Below are 22,660 nucleotides of genomic sequence, written 5' to 3'. Positions count from 1 at the left end.
AAGTTTTGCAAACCCCACACTTACTCTCTCTTTAAAGCCTCATGAAAGCTGCAAACCGTCTCACTGGATGCAACCATTATCCCTGTATTCCAGTTGGAAGATAGGTCACCAAACCACCTCCAATTAGCTTACCCTTTGGGGGGTAAAAGTGAAATCAGCTCTGGTCTAAATTTGAGAAACTTGGAAGCATTTGCTCCTTGATGGGTAGAGATGTATTAGTTGGTGCTCCACATGTCTCTAAAACCACAACAAGGTCAGACAATTTGTCCCTCTCCATAATTCACCAAGCAGGCAGGTTTCTCGAAAAAGACTCAACATGATCTGAATCTAGCAAAAAGGAACCAACGACAAAAAGCATTTGTCCAAGCGCACTGCAGTAGGCACGTGTGCTAGTGCTGGGTGTAATAGTAGAGCTAAAGTAGCATGCACATATTTCATACAGGTATGAAGCTTCAGCAGTATGAGGACATGGAATTATGAGACTAGCAACTTATCATAGCTAAAAGCAGATTGGAACTTAGAAGCAAAGAAAGGCGTATGGAGTATGCTTGAGCAAGAGATAAAGTTGATGAACACAAGGTTTTTTGGTAAGGGCAGTGTGACAAATATCTAAATAAGGAATCGAAGGACGGGAGATGGTGCAAGAAGACAAAATTTGCTGATCGGCTGGAACTGCAAGATAAGGAAGTGGGCGAGATGTTATCGCAGAGGAGCAGACAAAGATCTTTGGAGCCAATCAGAAAAAGACACCCCAAGTTGGATGGAGAGGGGGAAAGGGGATTAAAGGCTATGGTCAAACAGACAAGCAGAGAAAGACAGGTAAATTAATCCCTCCATTCAAGGTCTAACTAAGTGCAGGAAATAAGCAAGAAGGATCTGGTCTATTGTGTTATAGCTATAACTTAATATTTTTTTTAAATCACTTTAACTTGTCTGATCTATCACTGCTTGGGTTCAGAAGGCGAGGTATGCATCTTCAAACACTGTTGTAGGATCCCTACTCATACCTCATAAAATAAAATCCTTATGCAACTCCCAGATCAGAGTCAAAACCTCCCAAGCAGTTCTGTGACCAAAAGTACCATTTAGGAAGGGTCTTGAACCCCCACCTCTGACTCCATAGCTGAAACCATGTGGGATTTCATGACTATAAATTATTATGAGGAATAAAAAGTAAGCAACAAGCTCTTTTAAAGATATTGGAGTTTTCTTTTGCAGTTAACCTTGAATAATATCCAAGAACAGATATTAAAAGCTTGCTGAGCAACATCAACATCTGGGTGACCATAATCCTGAAGTGAACCCCCATCTGTGGGGCATCATATTTCTCTAGTTGCAAAATTAAGTGCAAGCCTGGAGATGCATCCCAGAACCCTCTGCAACATCAGAGAAGGTGATGGACCAGTTTCCTTCCATGCTGTGTTGCTGGAGGCTGGTGCACTTTAGCTGAGAAGATGCTCCAGAACCCTTTGCAACATTACGACAAGTTCTAAAAACGTACCTCTGGAGAACTATAATTATGTATTGAATTAATTAATAATTATTAATTATCTCACCCTATCTCCCATGAGCTCAGCATGGCACACATTGTTCTCACCCAGGCACCAGTTCTAGCCTCATAAGAACCCTGTAAATTAAGCCGAGAGACAAGGTGACTGGCCCAAGGTCAGCCACTGACTTCGACGGCCAAGTAGAGATTTGCCCTGAATTCCAGTCCTAGGAGCTTGTGATGGATCCAGGAGTGAACAGGAAGGAGGGAATTAAGGAGTAGTGAGGTGAATGACTATGGCAGCAGACTGGTAGACAGCCATGAAAGAACCAAGATTGAGACCAGAAGACCTCTGTTAAGGATATGCTAGTTACATAACAGGTTAGTTACCCTGCTTCAGTTTTAGTTATAGAATCATAGAATTCTAGAGTTGGAAGCAACCCACAGAGTTATCTGGTCCAACCTCCTTACTGAAGTCCAACTTATGAGGAGTTGTTTTGTATATTATTGCTAGAACTCTTGTTTAAATGATGGGCTATTTAGAGTTTTTTATATTATTGCTGTTTTAATTTGATTTTACTAGGTCTACACGTGAAGGATGGGCTTATAATTTGAACTAACTAATCAGTTAGCCAAGAGAACACTGATGACCAGAGCTTGGACAGAGTTTTTGCAAATGTATATCTACAAACTAAGAAGAGCCATGACTGGGTTGTAACTTCAGCTGACACCAATCTGTTACGAAACAAACTAAATGCAAAATAAAGGTGAGGAGATCACCCAGGAATGCAAATGACCAATTTTATTGTCCTTTCTTAAAACCCAGCATACAAATGTCCTCAGGAACATTTGCTTAAATGTGGCAATATTGATACTCAGTCAAATTTTTATTGTTTGTAACCAACAACCATTATGATATCAAAACATGATGATGTTCATTGTTTAATTGCCGGAATAATAATTTTAGAATGCCTCAGGTTTTCTCCTGATAGCCCCCTGAAGCAGCCATTCCAGTACTTTTGCATTTTCTTTGTGCACTAGCAATAAGCATAGTCCTTTATTCCATTGGATTACTTTCCCCCTCCTTCTTTTTGACATATGATAGTGATGTGCAGACCTATTTTGTTCAATCTTTCCTTTATGCAGATGTATACATCTCTTTCTTTGGAACACTCTACAAACAGCAATAGGTGAAGGGCTGCAGCCCAGTGGAAGAAGATCTCTTCTGCATGCAGAATGTCTCAGGTTCAATTTCTGGCATTTCCAGGTAGGGCTAAGAAAAGACCTGAAAACCACGGAGAGCCATTGCCAATCGGGGTAGACAATGGAAAACTAGAGGGATCTGACTTAGTATAAGGGAGCTTCCTGCATTCTGCTTTGATTTTGTAACCACAAATAAATGTAAGAAGTCCTCAAAATCCATGTTTACAGCCATGATGATGGAGTAACATGGTTAATCCTTTCCTTCATACTATTTCTCACCTGCCCAAATTATTATTTTTTTCCAATTTTTTTTTTATTAATTTTCAAAAATTCAAAGTATACAAACATACATACATCCTGTTTAAATCTTGGTAACATTATTAAGTGACTTCCTCAAATCCCTTTGGCTGAATTTCATTATATTCCCCTGCCCAGATTAACCTTGCTACATATACCCTCCACCAAAGATACTTGCTCCACAGTGGTTATTCACAGGTACCCATTTGAGTTAGCCACCAACCTAGACAGGGTATTGGAGAAATCCACAGAGAATAAGGCTATCAGTGGTTACTAGACATAAGAAGAGCCCTGATGAATCAGACCAAAAGCCCATCTAGTCCAGCATTCCATTTTCACAGTGGCCAATCAGATGCCCAGAAGCAATATATGAATGCAATAGCACACTTCCATTCATGAACCCTAGCAAACAGTATACAGAAGCATAGTTCCTAAGATACTGGAAGTAGTACATAATCATAGCAGCCATTGGCGAAGTCAATTCTGGCCATATAGAATCTATGTTCATGTCTTGCTTGTGGTCTTCTGGTTTGTTTTCCATGGTGGAAAACAAAATGGTGGGAAAAAATAGGCCTGCTGCTCTGACCAAGCAGGGTTCTCCTCCTTACATTCTTATGGTCCCTGCATGTTTTCACCTACAGGATAAATAATAGCTGGGGTGTGTGTGATTTTTTAATTTACTACTATGGGCACAATCCAATTTCGTCCATGGGGCAATTCAGATCACAGATCCTGAATTTGCAACCGGGCCTTGCATAAACACTTCCATAGGGTGAACCATCTCATACTAGAATATACTCATTAAAGGAAACTACATTGTGTAGGATAAACCAAGGATTATTGCGTCTGACACAGTGCACATAGCAGCACCATGATCACACCCATATATAGGAATGGGCAAAACGGTCAATTTCAGTTTCTTGTTTTTCTTAATCTTAAATTCATTTCCACATCAGTTTGAGATTTTATTTTATTTCCACATCAGTTTCCACATCAGTTTGAGATTTTATTTTATTTTTAAAGCCCTTCAGAAAATTCACCAGCATTTTAAGGTGTTTCTCCAAATGTATACAATTTTGACTATATATATATATATATATATATATATATATATACACACACACACACACACACACACACACACACGTGAGCACACACACATTTTTGCAAAGCAATTTCCCCTAAAGTAAAGCATTTCTGTAAGCTATATTCACCAATGCGTGCATTTTTATGAACACTTTACTCCAGCATATGCGTTTTTATACGTGTTACTTGGCCGGAAAACTGCATTGCTATATTTGGAGAAGGGCAAATTTCAAAGGACTGCTGTGTTTCAGTTTTGGTATTATTTCAGAAAGTATGAATTAGGCAATTTCACCTTTAAATGCAAACTCAAATCAAATTTCTCCCCCATGGCTAAATCTACAAAGAGTCTGCCTTTGTTTCAGCATATTATATCCATACAACCTTATGGAAAGTTTCTCCTGGGTAACTTTTTACTGCCAAGGGGATTCTAGTCCTGAAACACATCCATACTTAAGTGCTGATTACCTATAAGAGCCTCATTACAATGTTATCCAGGAACAAAACAAAATATAATAAACTTCTATGGAAATTCTTTAGGGGAAGAATAACCGATCTATAGCCTTTCATTAAAAGGTGTTTTAATTACCCAATTTAAACAAATACTTGGAGCTTTGTTCTCTGTTAGCTACAGTGTGTGTTTCCAATACATTTTTTAGAGTTGTCAGCCAGTTGAACATTTAAATCGATCAGCCTTCTTGTTATCCATCTATTAATTGATGTCAATATTACAGCACATCAAGGTATTTAATTACACTAACAGTTTCTCTCAGTGAGTAACACATAACACCTTATGGAAATGCTCTTAGTGAAACTTTACTCCACAGATATACAGATGGTGTACAATACCAGGGGATTACAGAAGGGGAGCCCAGTTAAAATGCAACATAAAATTTTTAAAGCAAGGAATCAATCAATTTTGTCAATTCTTGCAACCATACATTTACTGTAGGAATTGCCATCTTCAAAGAAAGGAAAATTCTGGCTACGGTCTGGCTCAGTTATGCATGTGCTAAGTCCCACCGAAGACCATTCAAACTCCCAAACAAAACTGGTCTTCAGGGCTGCAACTTTAACCCAGAAACCGTTGAATACTGAACTCGCGCTGCCTAAAAATGTATTCATATCAGACTTCCACTGAACATTTAATGTAACCACTTACCAGCCCAAGAGGATCAAGAGAATTGCCAGTAAGGTCACTGACAGTGCTGTACCATTCATTTCCACAAAGCCAAGATCAGAGACAGCCATTAGTCCCATTTTCATCGACAGCAGCTGTAGACTGGTAGAGCAGGAAAAAGAAGGGAAGTCTCAGTTTAGGTGGTAAGAGCCGTCCAACTCTTATACAGATGGTAATCTGCAACGAAAGAGGAACCAAGAACGTCAGTTTGACGCAGTCTAACTCCAAACCCAAAACGCCAACTTTTCCTGTTCTTGCTGCCTAACAGATGCAGAATTGAGAGTTTCCTGCATCAATAGGCCCAAGCAACTCCTTCTCCCCCACCCCTTTAATGACTGCAGCATCAATAAATATTTACATAGTTGCTGCCTGAGATATCAGAGCTGGCCCACAGGTTTTGCAGCAAGGGATGAATAAAAGATAAGAACCAGCTCGCCTCTCGTGATCTATAGATTTAAAAGCCTGGAGGGCAGTAGGTGAGAAATCGATGGAACTTCTTTATCACTTTTTAATAGAAAATATCCTAGACAATATGAAGATTTGGGGAAGGCTCTGCTGATTAATAGGAACGGTGTTCGACAGACAGCTCTGGAAATGTGCTACTCAAAGATTAAGACTCCGTCAGGCTTTGGGAGGGCAAGTTTCCTTCTTCGCAGAACTGCTAATATGTGTTAGTAAGGTTCATCTCTGGAAGGGAAGGAAGAATCAGTCTCCATGGCAATGCAATCCTCAGCATTCAATCCGGAGCCCAGTGAAGATATGAGGGGGCCTTACATTAAGTCCCATAGGCGTTTGGTTGGCCACTGTGAGAACAGGATGCTGGACTAGACTAGGCCTCATCCAGCAGGCTCTTCTTATAAATATAAGACTTGATCCATCAAAGTCAGTGCTGCCTACTTTGACTGGCAGAAGGTCTCTGCCAGCAAGGCCCTCCCCCATAGGTGTAGCCAAGGGGGGACAGCTGCCCCCCACAGATCAAGTAAAACAATATAAATACTTAACTGACCAGTCACGTTGGTTTTGCCCCCCCCACAAAAGTCCTGCCCCCCCCCCCACCATGCCTTCCCCAAGATTTTTTTCATTTGAAAACTAGACCTAGGACTTTTGGCCTGCTCTATCACCAAGCGACACTCCCTCCAATCATTGAGTTTTCAATCACAGATGGTGAAGACTAGACTTTCCCCAACCCTTGGGATGTTTTGGACTATAACTCCCATCAAACCCAGCCTGAATGTATGAAGGAATGTGTGGGTGTGAGAGAGAGAGATCAGGACTGGTAGTAAGCCACACCTGACTCCCAACTCCATAAAACTTTCCCAAATGTTCTAGTTAGGTCTGCAACTGTGGCCACCTTTGATCTCTATCCCCCCTCAGGCAGGAGGGGATCCAAGTTATCTTACAACCAGGGTGAAAATAACAGCCAGCTGAAATTCCCTCTTCATTGCAACACCTTCCCGATTCCTTTGAAAGACCTACCTGTTCACCAAAACCATTTTCTTATCTTTTATTACTCAGCTATTGTGAGTGATGGTTTTTACTGACTTGTTTATGGTGCTGTACTGTGGACGGTTGTTTGAGTTTGAAGCGTCCTTATTTTTTTAATGTACTGTAAATTTGGGGGTTTGGTGGATTTTTGTTCTGATGTTTTCCAGCACTTCACCCTAAGACAGATGATAGATGATAGATAGATGATAGATAGATAGATGATATAGATAGATAGATGATATAGATAGATAATAGATGATAGATAGATAGAGATAGATAGATACCCTATCTATCTATCTATCTTAAAAATGAAGGGATGCAGATAAACATTATTTAAACACTATTTAAAATCAATACAAGGGCCAATCTATAAGTGTTGTTTGTTGTCCGAAAGCAACTTAATTTCCATTTTGAAATGTAAACAGCAGCTGCATAGGTGAGCAGAATCAGGACTGTGGCACATGGGAAGGAAGCTTAACTCTGTCCCCTCCGTTGCTACAATCATGATAAAATTCACTCCCACCTTCTCCAAACTGCTACCCGTCTTGACAAGAAAGCTTCTCTAAGTGCCAACAGAAGATTCTCTCTCAGGGAAAAGCAGCAGCTCTGGGGAGTGGGAATATGATTTTTCCCCAGGGCTGAGCAACCCCCCCACCACCACATTCTACAGCCTCAATTCTGCTTACCTCACATCCACAGTGGCATTCAAGTATATACTATCCCACTTTCCACTGCATTTCCCCGTCACTTTGCTTCTGGCAAGAAATCTGATGAGACAAGGGGAGAAGTGGGTTTGTTGTGCAAGAGCACCAAATCAGCTTTCCATGTGCCACTTCTATTTGCCTGCTTATGACTGAATCGCACCCAAAAAAACAGACAGTCTAGAAGCACCCTAAGGCATTTTATCCACAGAGGGAGCCCATAGCAGATGACTTCTCCAGTTTCTCCCTCCTCTGACAGGGCACTGCTCATGCATGTAGACTTTAGCAGCCATACACCAAGACAAACTAGTTGCAGTAATACCTGCAAGCCATTCCAGATCTGAGGAGAGACATCTAGTCACCGTACAAATTCACCAATAACCTTCTTCCAACACAGCACATTGTTTCAGCAAAATCCTACTAGTTGTCACTGGTTGCTTGAAAGCTAGAACGTAAAACTAGATATCCAGCCTCTGGAACAAGCCCAAGTCTAGTGATGATGGCTTTTTTAAAAGAATTAAACACACAAACACAAAGTTTTTTGTTTTTTGTTTTTTGTTTTTTTTTGCAGTTTGGCCATATTTCTTGAGAATTAGAAGTCTGTGTTTTCCTCGAGCAGCTCTGAGAAATGGGCACTCAACAGCCTGAATTCCCAGAACTATAAAAGAACAGAATATATAGTTTCTCCCAAGGGAACAGCTTTGATTTAACATTTGTGGCTTCTCTAATATCTGGCATTTTCTACTCTTACTGTAAAAATAAAATTGCTAACAAAGTTTAAATCTAAGGTGACTTGGCCCTGCTATTACCAAATCATGTTATGTTCCCTGAGCTGTGTAACCAAATGAATGCCACCCCAGCATTCCCTAGAGACTACTAAAAGGGTTAACCAGTTCCCCAGCTCTGCATAGTAGTTCACAGAGACACCCTTACTTTATTGTATTAATAATGCCAGCGGCTTCCATATGCTAGTCACTCTGGATCAATACATGCTCTGCCACTTTACCGCTGTTTCAGAAAGCAACTGCATTAAACTCGAAGACAGGGAAATTACAGCAGACTACCCTTCTCAAGCAAGGAGGGAGTTTTCCTTCAGTCTTTACATTCACTGAGCCAGATGGACACCAATGGCAGCATCCTATGATCTTGCATAGCAATGTACGGTTGCTAAGAAAGGTGAGCAGGGCCTTGAGCTCTCAACAGTCAGCATCTGGGCCCCAGACTGAGCAAGCACACAGGCCGCCAGGTCACAGTCTTCTTCACTATGGCGAGATGGAGTGTTTTAGTAAGAATAAGATGGATAGCTCAGTTGGTTAGAGTGTGGTGTTGATAATGCCAAGGTTGAGGGTTCAATCCCTGTATGGAGCAGCCTCATATTCCTGCATTGCAGGGGTTGGACTAGATGATCCTCATGGTCCCTTCCAACTCTATGATTCCATAAAGTATACAAATACATATAAATTACATATACATATTCTATACATATAAATTAGCATGTGAAAAGTGTATGCAAATCTGTAAAGACTCTTTTCTTTTTTAGTATGCAGAAGTAGTCATTTTATGATCCAGAGCCATTCATGTTAACTCTACCTTTGGTTGTTTAAAATTATAAATGCTTATATTTTTATGTGTTCACGGGATCATTTTATTCTGCGTAAGAGGTTTTTATATTTTGTAAGCCACTTAGAAGGGACGCAGGTGGCGCTGTGGGTTAAAGCCTCAGCACCTAGGACTTGCCGATCGAAAGGTCGGCGGTTCGAATCCCTGCGGCGGGGTGCGCTCCCGCTGCTCGGTCCCAGCGCCTGCCAACCTAGCAGTTCGAAAGCACCTCCGGGTGCAAGTAGATAAATAGGGACCGCTTACCAGCGGGAAGGTAAACGGCGTTTCCATGTGCGGCTCTGGCTCGCCAGAGCAGAGATGTCACGCTGGCCACGTGACCCGGAAGTGTCTCCGGACAGCGCTGGCCCCTGGCCTCTTAAGTGAGATGGGTGCACATCCCCAGAGTCTGTCAAGACTGGCCCGTACGGGCAGGGGTACCTTTACCTTTTACCTTTAAGCCACTTAGAAACCTATTTCAGCATTAAGCTGTATACAAAATAATAATATTAATAATACAAATCTTCATTAAAAAGTGTAACAGAAGGCATTCAAATAGCTCAGGGTACAATGTGTATTTTGTGTGGGGTGGTCCTCAAAAACTATGCTTTTATCCTTGTGGATAAACCGATTAATACATAAGCAGGTCAGAACAGACATATGAATGTGAGTTCTTCTCAAGCCAGTATTTGTTGGTGTGCGGGGTGTGGGGAATCACTTAGGTCACTGTTCAAGCATCTTTAAAGTGCATGGCTTCCTGCAAAGAATCCTGGGAACTGTAGCTTTGTGATGGGGAAACTACAGATCCCAGGATTCTTTGGGGGAAGCCATGACTGTTAAAAGTGGTATAATAGTGCTTTAAATGTATGGTGTGGAGGTGAGCTCAGTGGAGCCAATGTAGGATTTTCTTCCAGTGCCAAAAGAGCCAGGGGTTTTCTAGTTTGGCCCTAAGGCAGTTGAATGCATGCCTTGGAGGAAAGGCAGTAGGATATGGATGTGTGGCTGGGGAAACCCAGCCAGATGGGAGAGGTATAAATAATAAAATTATTATTATTAAGAAATAATCATTCATTCATGGGTAGCCATGACTAAAGCCTGGTTGGCAGACAGTAGTAAGCAGTCAGTGGACTTGGGGGACTAGACTAGTATACCTTAAATGTTCCCCTGACGCCTCCTTCCCAAAGCTTGGGAAGCTTCTGCCCAGCTTAGGGAGGGTGGTGCGATGCTCATACGCACGATGTCCCATGCATGAGCATCGTGTCTCCCTCCCTAAACTGGCACCTCTGGCCTTAACTGTTCCCCTATGAAAAATGTCACCACACGCCATTGTTGGTCGACATATTTCTGAGGATGCAAAATCCTCATACTGAGACTATACTCCCCATATCCACAAGGGGATCTGTTTGCATGCAAGAAAATAAAGTTGCTTACTTATTTCAAGCAAACAAGCTTCCCACCGAACACAGCCATTCAGCACCCACCTTCATGTGCTGGGCTCAAAAGAGTTTGAACAAGGGGACTGAAGGTAAAAAGGAATCACTGCATCAATGTGCTCCCCTAGATAAGCTCCATAACTCCAATTAAATCTGTTGGAAAAATAGGTGTGCGCTGAGATTACACTGCTGGCTGCTGTTAAAGCAACACTGGCACCAACTCGCCTCCTTTGCCTCAACATCAATTGGAATAAACCTGCATGTGAATTGCCCACCCAACCCCCATAACATATTACAAATCAAGACTAGCACGCCGACACTTAAAGAGGATTGTAAACCTTGGAGAACACAGGTTTATAATGGAGCTAAAACACCAACGCACCTTTAACTATAGCAGCCCTGGGAGAAAAGATGTTGCCATAAACTCCGCTTCACTTTCCCAGCATATATGCATTTACAATACATGAACGACATATATCAGCTTCTACACTTCCAACATACAGAGGTCTTACATTTTCCTTTCCACCAGAGGAATGTAGTCTTATCAGCCTGTTTCAAAGGCGGAAGGAAAGGGCTCAAAAGAGAAAGAGCAGGGCAGAGGGAGAAGTAAGATCTTGTTTTTGTGTTGCTGGAAATAACAATCTTGGCAAATAGACAGCAGTGTGCTAGTAAATGTCAAAACAGTTTGTATTATAATGATCTATTTCTATACAATCAACTGAAAAGCCAGAAGTTCTGTGTTGTCTTCTTCCCATGCTACCAGCATGGATCCATGGACAAATGTTTACTTTAAACTATTCATTTTACAGTAAAATGCCCTAAAGTTCAAGGCAAAAGCCAACTCTCCAGCATACACCCCAAACTGTCAGTCAAAGCGGATCTTGACAACAAAGGCTTCGACAAGACAAAATTAAAAAGCATGTTTGCAGAGAGAGCGCCCACCAACTTTTTGTTATTCAAAATTGCTGCTTGAAAACTTTTTTTTTTTCATTCAATAAAATACAGACCGCCCCAGTTAATTTTATGACAGCAATGAATGACATAAAATAGGAAGAAGTCTCTCTTCAGCCAGGCTCCAATACAGGACATTAACTGAGCTGGGAGCTGAGGCGCCAGCTTGTTCCATGGGGGGGGGGGGGAGTGTTACACACATGACATCATACATGTGACATGGAGACAAGCCGGGGGCTACCCTCCCAGCATCAGCTACTGTAATTGGCGGGGAGGAATTCAAGATGCCATTTTGCAGGTGCCTCGAATAAATAAATCAGACTGAAGCTGAGTTGTTTGAGTTCTGCGTGAGGGTTGTGGGGGGAAGAGGTTTCAGCCCCCTGGCTCCAGGCACAATTTGGGGAACGGGCAAGAGAAAGACAAAAGAGAGGCTACCCAGACCTTCCCCTCTCAACGTTCCCTCCCTAGAAAAGGAGGAGTTAAACCTCGCTTCACGGCGAAAATCCACCCCTATATACCTCAGATTAAAACATTTAACTCCCGCAGGCCACACAATTAATGTAACAAGTAGTTAGGCCCCATCACTCTAGCTGCTGCACTCTTTATGTTTCAAATATTAAATTGCAATGGAGTTCTTCGCTAATAAAACATTTACTGTTTCCATCACACCTCGAGGGGTATGATCAGGGCCACGGAGCTGCCGCAAGTGTATACAATGAGAATCCCCTGCAGTCAACAAAAGAGCAAGTGTGGAGAAACTCTGGCTGGTAATATGATTTTGTCCCCCATATATTCCCTTTCAAGGTGCAGGGAGGGTGTTCCATACATGAATGAAGCTGCAGGGAGAAATGACAAATACATTACCCGGTCACCAGGTGCAGGAGATATTATCCAGGGTACTGACTTAAAAGAACAAACCCTGCATTTACCGGTATTTCACAGGTATACGGTAAATGTCAGTGTCCCCAGTTGCATCCAAAAACCCTCCACTTGGAAAAAAATGCAACTGGGTTGAGCATCTGACACACAGAATTTAGGGTAGGTTCGCCTTTGTCCATTTAAAGGTGTGGCAGCGAGGACAAAGTGAATCAGCAGGTTTACTGCATCCATAAAACTCGGAGCACCAAGTCTGAACACATCGAGGTATCATGGAAATGGTGACCTCTGTAGACTCAGAAAGCTACACTTGACACACGGTGTCTAGAATGTAATTATTGCATTTATATCTCCTCTTTCTCGAGGCATCATGCAGGATTCATCCCATCCCATTTTATCCTTACAACAGCCCTTTGAGGTAGTTTAGGCTAAGAGCAAGTGATCAGCCCAAGGGCACCCAGAAATCATCACGGCCATGTGGGGATCTGAATTTGGGCTTTCCTCCCCTCCAATTCTAACCACCATAGTTTGGGTCCTATTCTTTAATTTTCTCATATATATTTCTGTCTTGGTACTCTAGAAGAGAAGTCTAGCATGCCAGTCTCCCTGAAGTGCTAGTTTTATCACATGCAGGAAATGCATTCAGAAAATATCACACCTTCTTCGCCTGCACCTGAACTGATATAAGAGTGTCCAGAATTCTAACTGCTGGTACCAGTGACCCATGAAGGCCTTCATTGGTGCACCAACCTCTAAGCTTTCGTAACAAAAGCAGTCAGTCTCTAGCCCTCCTAGAAAGAGAGTTATGACGCAAATGTGCACACCACTCCAAAAGGCCTGGTGAAACCCTGTTCTGGTATATGTAGAATATCTTTTAACAAGCAGATTTCCACATGAAACCACACTGCAGGGGAGCACTATGGCATGGCACCTTAATCATTATGCAGCATGCCAGAGTTCTCTTCAAGCACCAAAGTGCACTTGGACTTCACTGCAGTTGGTCCTCTTTTTGCCATTACAGCTGGGTCCGCCACTTACGTGAAAGTTCAGTTCTGGGGGTCTGCATGCAAAGGCAAAATCATGCAAAGTCAGGAACCCCCTGAGCATGCCAGAGCCCTCATGCTTCCTTGTCAGATCCTGCTAAGCAAGGAAAACACGCTGGGTGTGCGCACAGGTAGGTTGTATGTATAAATGGGGGGTATTTAACAGGACTCCTTTCAGCAAAGAAATGGCCTAGCATCCAATGTATGCCTTTTTCTTTTCTGTTCTTTCTTTTGCACATGAATCAAACTAGCATATGTTTATGTTTGAAAATGCAAATGTTTCACATATTATTTAGCTGTACAGTGGACGCTCGGGTTGTGAATGTGATCTGTGTGGGATGCATGTTCGCAACCTGTGTCTGAGCATGCGCGGGCTGAGATGCGGTGCTTCTGCATATGTGCGACTGCCGAAACCCGGAAGTAACCCGTTCCGGTACTTCTGGGTTTCGGCAGTCCGCAAGCTGAAAAAATGCAACCTGAAGCAGCTGTAACCCAGGTATGACTGTAATTCCTGCATTGTGGGGGGGTTCGACTAGATTACCCTTGGTTTTCCCTCCCAACTCTACAGTTCTGTGATTCTACTATTTCTATTTTTATTATGCTACTGCTGCTGCCACCTTAGCACTAATACTTTAGGATATCTGAGGCACTTTAGGCCGGTTTTGCCAACTTCTCACACAAATATTATTTTATGGCCCTCTGGCATTTTAATACCAAAAACAATTAAGCTATCAGAGCAGTCAAATCTAGTAGACACATTTTTTAACGTAAGAACCACACCAATTCTTTTAAGCATTGCTGCTTTGGTTTCAGATCTCATAGATTGCTTTCCGCCAAACAAGCAAAAGTGATCCCACATTATTCTCTGTCATTGGTTAAAAACGTGTCTCGCTCTCTGACCTCGAGACAATGCTTGCTATGTTGCTGCAGCTGGTACTTTTCCTCATTTATGTATTAAACTCAGCACTTGTGTCTTGTAGGTCAACTGGCCAGAGTTAGCCTTACTGCAAAACAACCTTCCCCAACCTAGTGTTTAGAACTTCAACTCCCATCAGCCCCAGCCAGCACAGCCATGTTGCTTGAGACTGATGGGAGTCCTAGTCCAAAAAATGTGGAGGGCATTCTGCTAGGAAAGATGCTCTAAAGCAGGGTTTCCCCAACTTGGATTTCCATATGGTTTTGGACTACAGTTATCATCCCTGACCACAGGTCATGATAGCTAAGGAGGATGGGAGTTGTGGTCCAAAACCAGCTGCAGACCCTCTATGCTTGAGGAACCCTGCTCTAAAGCAATGTGAATTCAATGCACCATTGAAGTGAATTTGCTAACAAATGCTCCTGCCAAAAATCCTGAAAAGAGGCTGCCAGTCAAACCGAGGCAATACTGAACTGACAAATGGCTCCGTTTGGACTAAGACAGCTTCTTGGCTTCCTTTCATTTGTGTGTTTGGTTTGGAAACATACCTGTGTCACAAACCCAAATGATCAACTAGTCTCAGACAGGCCTGTGCAGACAGCTAATTTTTTTGATCCTGGAGGAAGTGCTTAAGAGTTGAGTTCCCTAACACGTCATAGCCTACCTGATCCTCCATCAGCCCATGCAGGTAACAGAGAGCTGCCTTGGTGGTTCATCTAAGCTCAGTATTGTTTACACTGATTGGCCATGGGTCAATCAGGAAGATAGGGATCTTTCCTAGTTCTGCCTGGAGATGAAAAGCACAACCTCTACAAGTGAGCAAAGACTCTTCCATTCCAGCAAGTGGAGGCTGGCCTGGCCACATTTACAGTCTTCCGGGGGCGGGGGACCGCTTTCTGCTGAAAGGCAACTTGAGATGCAAGCAGAGGAGGAACTGAAGGCCAGAAGCAGACCTTCTGGACTCCCGGTTTCAGCTTCCCGGCAAGCAGACCTTTAACCTCATGACCACCAGCTCACCCCTGTGAGCTGCTCTTCTCTTGTTATCACCCCGGCATGAAAGCCACCGCAGCGCCAAAGATGGCCTGAGAAAACTTGAGCGCTGCTTGTCAGGAGCCCATCCTTGTGCCAACACCACTCCTCCAGAAAACAAGAGTACAGTGGTGCCTCGCAAGACGAAAAGAATCCGTTCCGCGATTCTCTTCGTCTAGCGGTTTTTTCGTCTTGCGAAGCAAGCCCATTGACGGATTAGCGGATTAGCGCTATTAGCGGCTTAGCGGCTTTTAGCGGCTTATCAGCTTAGCGGATAAGCAGATAAGCGGCTTAGAAAAAGGGGGGGGAGAAAAAAAAGTCGGAAAAACTCGCAAGACATTTCGTCTTGCGAAGCAAGCCCATAGGGAAATTCGTTTTGCGAAGCGCCTCCAAAACGGAAAACCCTTTCGTCTAGCGGGTTTTTTGTCTTGTGAGGCATTCGTCTTGTGGGGCACCACTGTATTAATTAAAAAATAGGTATTTTTGCCTGACACAATTCCATAAAAATTGTGCTGTCATCTTGTCTGAGAGACAGCAAATGACCCGAGGTTGCCCTTCTCCCAAGGTTGCCCTTCCTAAGATGCATGGATGAGTGAAGACTTGGACCCAGGTATTGAGGTCCTAGTTCAACCCTCAAAGGCTGCTCCTCAAGCTGCTCTTTCAGGCCCACAGCCTCCCCCCAGACCACACCCCTCACAAGCTCAGCTCAAGTATTTTTGCCTGGTTGGAATGTTGCCACAAACTAATAGCACTTTTTGCTTACCTGGATGCAGGAGAGAGAGATATGTGCAAACATGTAAAAACTAGCCTACAGTACAAAGACAAAAATTAAAATTTATTACCCTAACTACTTTTGCCTTTAACACTGCTCACCACTGGCATTTGCCCCCACCCCACCCTCAGAAGGTGGACTGGAAAAGATTTCTCACTGCTCCTCACTGCCCCCGTAATTAACTTGAGAAGCCCCCCCACAACCAGGGTGAAATATATTCAACTCAGTACATAACACAGGGTGTGTGTGCACAAGGTCACATTAAACCCCGTGGACCAGAACAGCATCTTTTTCAGCCCCTTTTCCAAATACCTCCCATTATGCTGCTCTTAAAACGACACTAATACAACAGCCAGCTAGGAAGGAACACAGGTACCACACACGTGTCGCCAGTTTCCTCATTTGGAAGCCCAGCAAATGAACCGCAAGGGGAGCAAAAGCAATTTTAGAGGCATAACAAAAACTATACCGTGCAGCTGCAGCCAGAAGTCAGCTTCATTCATTCTCGGGGTCAAAAGGCTGCAATCGCAAATGAGGTTTCTTGATTCATTTAGAAATTGCGGGGAGAACACAGATACTCCCCCAGTTCCTAGGAATGCTGAATCTCTAGAGAACCTCTTCCACGTGTTTATATAAGAAAACAGGCATTCAACCACCCCGCTCCCTTAAAATATCATTAACTTTATTACCAATTGAATGAGCTCAGGTTCTAAGGCAACAGCCTCTCTCTCCAATGCATGATTCATTCAACAGAAACCCTAAAAGCGCCTTACCTTTACAGTGGGAACATGCTTTGCCCACAAGTTTCTTCTGGCTGGCTGACTCTCAAGCAAGAAATGCATTAGTTGCATGCTTTGAAGGCGGGGCGAAGGCTATGGGCTGGTATTTATTTTTGGGGGGTGGACTTCCTCAGATGAGGTACAGGTGTTTCGAAATCCTAACTTGAAGAAGCCAGGAGCAAGGAAACGCTAGAACTACTATTCCCAGCATCCTGTTCTTCCGCCACCACAGGGCACAATGGATTGTGGGAGCTGTAGTTCTATTTTCTACGCTGTGCCTAGAGGACTTTTGCTAGGCGGGTGGGTGAGAAGAAATGTAAATGCAAAAATCCATCCTTGCATGAATAAGGGAGATTGTCGGTCTGTTTCATGTGTTTTTTTACAGTAAGAAAAGATATCTCCATTGTTTTGGCGTTTTATAAAGACTGGCTTATCTTTGCAATACTCTGCTTTGGCGATGGCGCAATTCACTTTCAGGACCTTTCTACATTTTTTAAAAAAAAATATTTATTTTTAATTTGTGTTTTATTGTTATGAAACTAATTTTAACTATTTTAGTTTACCCATTTATATAATTTCCTACAAGGAGCTCAAGGCGGCTGAGATAGTTCTCTACTTCCCTTATTTAACCCGCACAACAACCCTGTGATGTAGGCTAGGTTGAGAAACAGTGGCTGGCCCACAGTCACCCAGTGAACTTTGTAGCTGAGTGGGGGGGATTTGAACCTTGGTGACCTGGAGGTCTTAAATCAGAAAAGAAAGAAATGCTTTTCTAATATAAGAATGAAAACAAGTTGGGAGTGCATCCTCCCCCCCCCCCCCAGATCTGCTAGCTGGAAGGGGTTAGGGTGGGGCACAGGTTCCCTTCCACTAATGGAAAGGAACTTGATTTGGAGTAGGGGGATATGTCCACCACAAAATCCCTGACAGTGCCTGTTGAAGAATTTGCAGGCATGGATCTACCATGGGCAGCATCTCAACCAGCCATAGCTTGTACTGGATCCTGAAATGGGTCAAAGAAGGGGGGATGCTGAAATGGGGCAAAGGTTCCCTAAAAGGTAAAGGGACCCCTGACCATTAGGTCCAGTCGTGACCGACTCTGGGGTTGCGGCGCTCATCTCGCTTTATTGGCCGAGGGAGTGGCCAGCATGACTAAGCCGCTGCTGGCAAACCAGAGCAGCGCACGGAAACGCCGTTTATCTTCCCGCCAGAGCAGTACCTATTTATCTACTTGCACTTTGACGTGCTTTCGAACTGCTAGGTTGGCAGGAGCAGGGACCCAGCAACGGGAGCTCACCCCGTCGCGGGGATTCAAGCCGCCGACCTTCTAATAGGCAAGCCCTAGGCTCAGTGGTTTAACCCACAGTGCCACCCACGTCCCTTAAAGGTGCCCTAGGATCCCTTGTATCCCAAGCCCCTCTGCTCTTCCAGGATGCCCCAGGACCAGACCTCTCAACTACACTATCTTGGACCTAGCTGTTTAATTCCCAGCAAGGGCAGGCTTTTTAGAAAACGGAGAAAGACAAGAACTGTAGCTCAGCGGCAGAGCCCACGCTTTTCCTGCAAAAGGTCCCAGGTTCCATCCCCAGCATCTGCAGGTAGATGAGAGACCCTGAAAGACCCTGTAAGCAATACAGAGCTTGGTGGATCAATGGTCCAACTCTGTATACTGTGCCTTCCTCCCTCATGCCAGATGTTGGCCCCTCGCCTCCTGCCTGGCCAACGCAAGGCAATGCCACATCACTCCCCCCCCCCCCGCCCTCCATCCAACATAGGGTTGCTCTGCTTGTCATTAGAGCCTGGCACCTTATTCTGCCAATACTCAAGGTAACGTTTCCATCCAAATAGGAATGTAGTTTGGTTTTGTCTCCCGTCTTCTGTGCTAGTATAATCAGTCAATTTAGACATAACTGCATAATTAGATATTTCATCTTCCAGTTATTTAATACTGGTGGTTAATGCCCCTCCCTCTCTCTTTAATCTGATTTTTGTGATTAATATATTGCTCCTTTATATGTACTCTGGAGAATAATGAGTTACTACACAAAGCTGTTCTCAAGGCCTACCAGATATTTAGCAAAGCCAGGTCCAGCAGCAGCACATGGAAACCTCAGGCAGTTCCCAGAATGTGCTGGAAAGCTGGATCTGCAGCCACAATTTAAATTTCTCCCGAAGTAGCATCAATAAGAATAACACTCTGAATGGACCTCCAGAATCACAAGCCCCGTGAAAAAGGTTGCTGCTGCACAATGTATTGATTAAGCAGGATTTGAGCCTCTTCGCACATGCATTGTTCCAGTGTTTTTACTAATATTGTCTTGGCTGTCAGGCTTCCCATAAACGTTGGTTGGCATAAGTTAAAAAAAATGTTTTATGTTAATATATACCTAAGTTTGCTTGTTTTCTCCTCCCTCCCCATCCATTTTCTCTGTGTGTGTGTGTCCTGTCTTTAGAGATTGTAAGCCCAAAGGCAGGGTCTTTATTGTTTGTGCTAACCAGCTTATCGATGCCAGGATGTCAGTGCTACCTGTGATTGTATTTAAAGGTCCCCTGCCCCCAACAATGGTGTTACTACAGTCAGTGACATAGCTGTCAACTTACAGATTTGAAAATAAGGGATCAGCAGCCAAAATAAGGGATTTTCCAAGCACAGGTATGTTCAACCTCTGAGCCCCTCCAAGCCAAAGGCAGAAAGCCCAGCCAGCAGCCAAGCGAAGCCTCAAGCAGTGGTTCCCGCAGCGCAGCAACCCGGCAAAGGGGATGCAGCAAGGAAAACCACTGTCACCTCTCAGCTGGGAAGCGCTGAGCAAAGGCGAGTCCCCAGGCGACGCAGCCAATTTGATTGCCACAAGGCATGCAAGCTCCACCCCCCAGTTGTTCTTAGACTCCTTATTGGGTGAGCAACGCAGCCAAGCAACACAGTTGGAGCCTCCCTCCTCCCTGGCTGGCAGGGAGGGAGGGAGAGAAGCTGCTTCCTTCGAAAACCGGGAAATTTAAGAGACATCATCAATAAGGGACAGCAGCGGGACACAGCACTGGGATAAGGGACTTTCCCGCCAAATAAGGGACGGTTGACTGCTATGGTCAGTGATCCCTGATTTACTACTGTAAAAGATGAAAGGATTGCTTATAATTTATTATTTGTACCCCACCCATCTGACTGGGTTGCTCCAGCCACTCTGGGCAGCTTACAGCATAATATAAAAAGATAGTAAAACATTAAAGTTAAACCTTAAAAAGCTTCCCTATACAGGGCTGCCTTCAGATGCCTCCTAAAGGTTATACTTATCTCCTTGACATCTGATGGGAGGGTGTTCCACAGGGAGGGTGCCACTGCCAAGAAGGCCCTCTGCCTGGTTCCCTGTAACCTCACTTCTCGCAGTGAGGGAACCACCAGAAGGCCCTCAGCGCTGGACCTCAGTGAATGATGGGGGTGGAGACGCTCCTTCAGGTATACTGGGTTGAGGCCATTTAGGGCTTTTAAGGTCAGCACCAGCACTTTGAATTGTGCTCAGAAACCAATGGGAGCCAATGTAGGTCTTTAAGGACTGGTTATGTGGTCTCAGTGGCTGCTCCAGTCTAGCTGCCACATTCTGTATTAGTTGTAGTTTCCAAGTCACCTTCAAAGACAGCCTCACACAGAGTGCATTATTACACATATATTTAAGCTCCAGTTATCACTGACTAATGCTTACATCTCATTGCCATTCAACTCCTACCTCACTATTTTCTCTTTTATACAGCTGCCAACTAAGATCTCACTTTGTGCGTCTGAGGAAGTGACTTCGAGTCCAAAAAAAAGCTTGCAGCATAATCAGTTTGTTCGCCTTTTAAGATTTTAATTTCCACAGTGTCCCAGAGTGAAATTAACATGGCTCCCCAACCTGGCTGCCTGCTGCTCATCATATAGGAGCACACATTAATGATTATTTTGATATTCATACTTTGTCCCCATGACTTTTGGGTGGCAACCCCTTTATACAAACAACTGGATCCGCTGCAGCTTGTTTCCTGTCCCATAAATGTGTATTGTACCATGATGAACTCAACGGTGGGAATTATAGTGCTTTTCTCTTCCCTCCCCTCTCCCCACTTTAAAATTAAATGAATAAATAAATAAAAGCAGCTGTTTTGTGTTTTACCCATTCTGATCGCAACCATTTTCAATTAAGGTCTTGCCCTATGTTATGGCCTGGTTAAGGTGAATGAGGGCTTTTGGAATAGAAATGGAAAATTGCACTAGTGTCTCTCATTTGCTTCATAATAGTCCATGCGTCTGAGGACAAAACACAGCTAACCATCCTTGCATATTGATTTAGCTGTTCCTCGGGTGTCCTTCTATTCATTTTTATTTGGAAAATCGGATATCATATTGGTTCATGCGGGTGGTGAGGCAGGGAACCTTAAACATAAGATGTATGAAACAACCAAGAGGAAGTGCCTGCAAAATGATTGCACGTACAGTTTTAGCAGATTACTGGAATAACAGCTAAGAAAAAGCCTGTAACTCACCCCACACTCTGCAAATCCTGACATTACCCCCAACCCCAGCTGCTGAGTAGACAATAAGTGATGGCATTGTTTATAGGTTTATTTTATGGGGTATTAAAAAACTAGCGTCGGCAGGTTTTCTCATGGAATGGAGTAAAATATTAAAGGGTTTGAACTGAGGCGACATCTGCACGCATAGGACCACAGAAGACTAATTGATTCATGAGCGTGTGAAAGAGAGATTCTTTGTTTCAATTTCTGTTGTATTCCTATTTAAATATTTATTTCTCAAATGTAAATTATGTTGTACTCTAACATTCTAGCGGGATGGAGAATTGGGGGGGGGGGGAGAGAACCACCCACCCAATATCTCTTGAACTGCAGCTTACATGTGCCCTTCTGGTGAAAGGAAAAGGATACCGTTTTATAAACAACTCAGTGCAGGGAGTGATTATATATATTCAGTGCTTTTTTTCCTTAAAAAATGTTTAAGGGTACTCTCATTTTTACTCAAGAAAATCACCATTTTATACTTCAAATCGGGGGAAATAAATACAGTAAATGGACAAAAGTACAAAGATTCACAAAATGTTTAGGGGTATGCGCCCCCTGCGTCCCCCCAGAAAAAAGCACTGTATATATTAAACTATCCTTGTGACTATTTGTTGAACAATTTCTTTGACATGCCTGGACTGAATGTCTGCCTGCACAGATTTATGGAGAAACTGAAACGTTAGCAAAGATTAGCAACAACAAGTGTGTGTGTGTGTGTGTGTGTGTGTGTGTAGTGCAACATAAGATCTCGCTGATCTTTATTTTCCAATGAAGAATGTTAATAGGTTTTGCAGTAATACTAATAAGGGGTTGATGCCTTTAAATGCAAAGGCTGAGAGTTGGGAGAGTGTGCAAATTCCAAGTGACTGGTTGAAATAACACACTGGAATTGGTTTATATTTTTACATTGTGATGAAAGCTTTTCATCTTGATTATGTGCAGACAGCAGATGTTATTTAACCCTAACCAAAGAACAGGGCTGTAGAGGGGAAATATTAATAGGAGAGCTACTCAAATAAGGCTTTTTTGTGAATCTTTCCAGCAAATTAAAAATGACTGGCCTCATCTACATTTTGGGGGAGGGCTATGTGTTCCCATATTGCAGGAGGAATAAGAAGCTGGTTTTGTAGGGTGTATGGGAAAGAAATTGTTTGATTGGCATTAGAATGTGAACGCCTTCAAAAATCACACCTCCACATTTTGAAATGAACTTCTCCAACCAAAGAATGTACACAAATTAGGCATATATTAGGGGCAGTATACACAAAAATTCAAATACCTG

At 43.3% G+C, this 22,660-nt stretch overlaps 1 protein-coding gene across 5 annotated transcripts in view; it reads right to left on the bottom strand.

Annotated features, from left to right (window-relative positions):
* Positions 1 to 16,987, bottom strand: part of TBXAS1 (thromboxane A synthase 1) — a 218,014-nt gene extending 201,027 nt beyond the window's left edge. For 2 of the 5 annotated variants that reach the window (XM_079992705.1, XM_079992709.1), the window contains exons 1-2: positions 16,828 to 16,987; positions 5,235 to 5,429 (exon numbers count right to left, since the gene is read on the bottom strand). In XM_079992705.1, the coding sequence (XP_079848831.1) occupies positions 5,235 to 5,338 (104 nt within the window). In that variant the 5' untranslated portion in view covers positions 5,339 to 5,429; positions 16,828 to 16,987. Of the gene's footprint in view, positions 1 to 5,234; positions 5,430 to 6,347; positions 6,370 to 10,849; positions 10,940 to 16,827 lie in introns of those variants that run through there. The other 3 variants (XM_079992708.1, XM_079992706.1, XM_079992707.1) reach the window with 3 other exon arrangements.
* Positions 16,988 to 22,660: the final 5,673 nt, after the last annotated feature.

The sequence above is a fragment of the Podarcis cretensis genome (genome assembly GCF_951804945.1).
Source record: "Podarcis cretensis genome assembly, chromosome: 10".
NCBI classification, from domain to species: Eukaryota; Metazoa; Chordata; class Lepidosauria; order Squamata; family Lacertidae; genus Podarcis; species Podarcis cretensis.
This window is presented reverse-complemented; position numbering and strand designations above follow the sequence as displayed.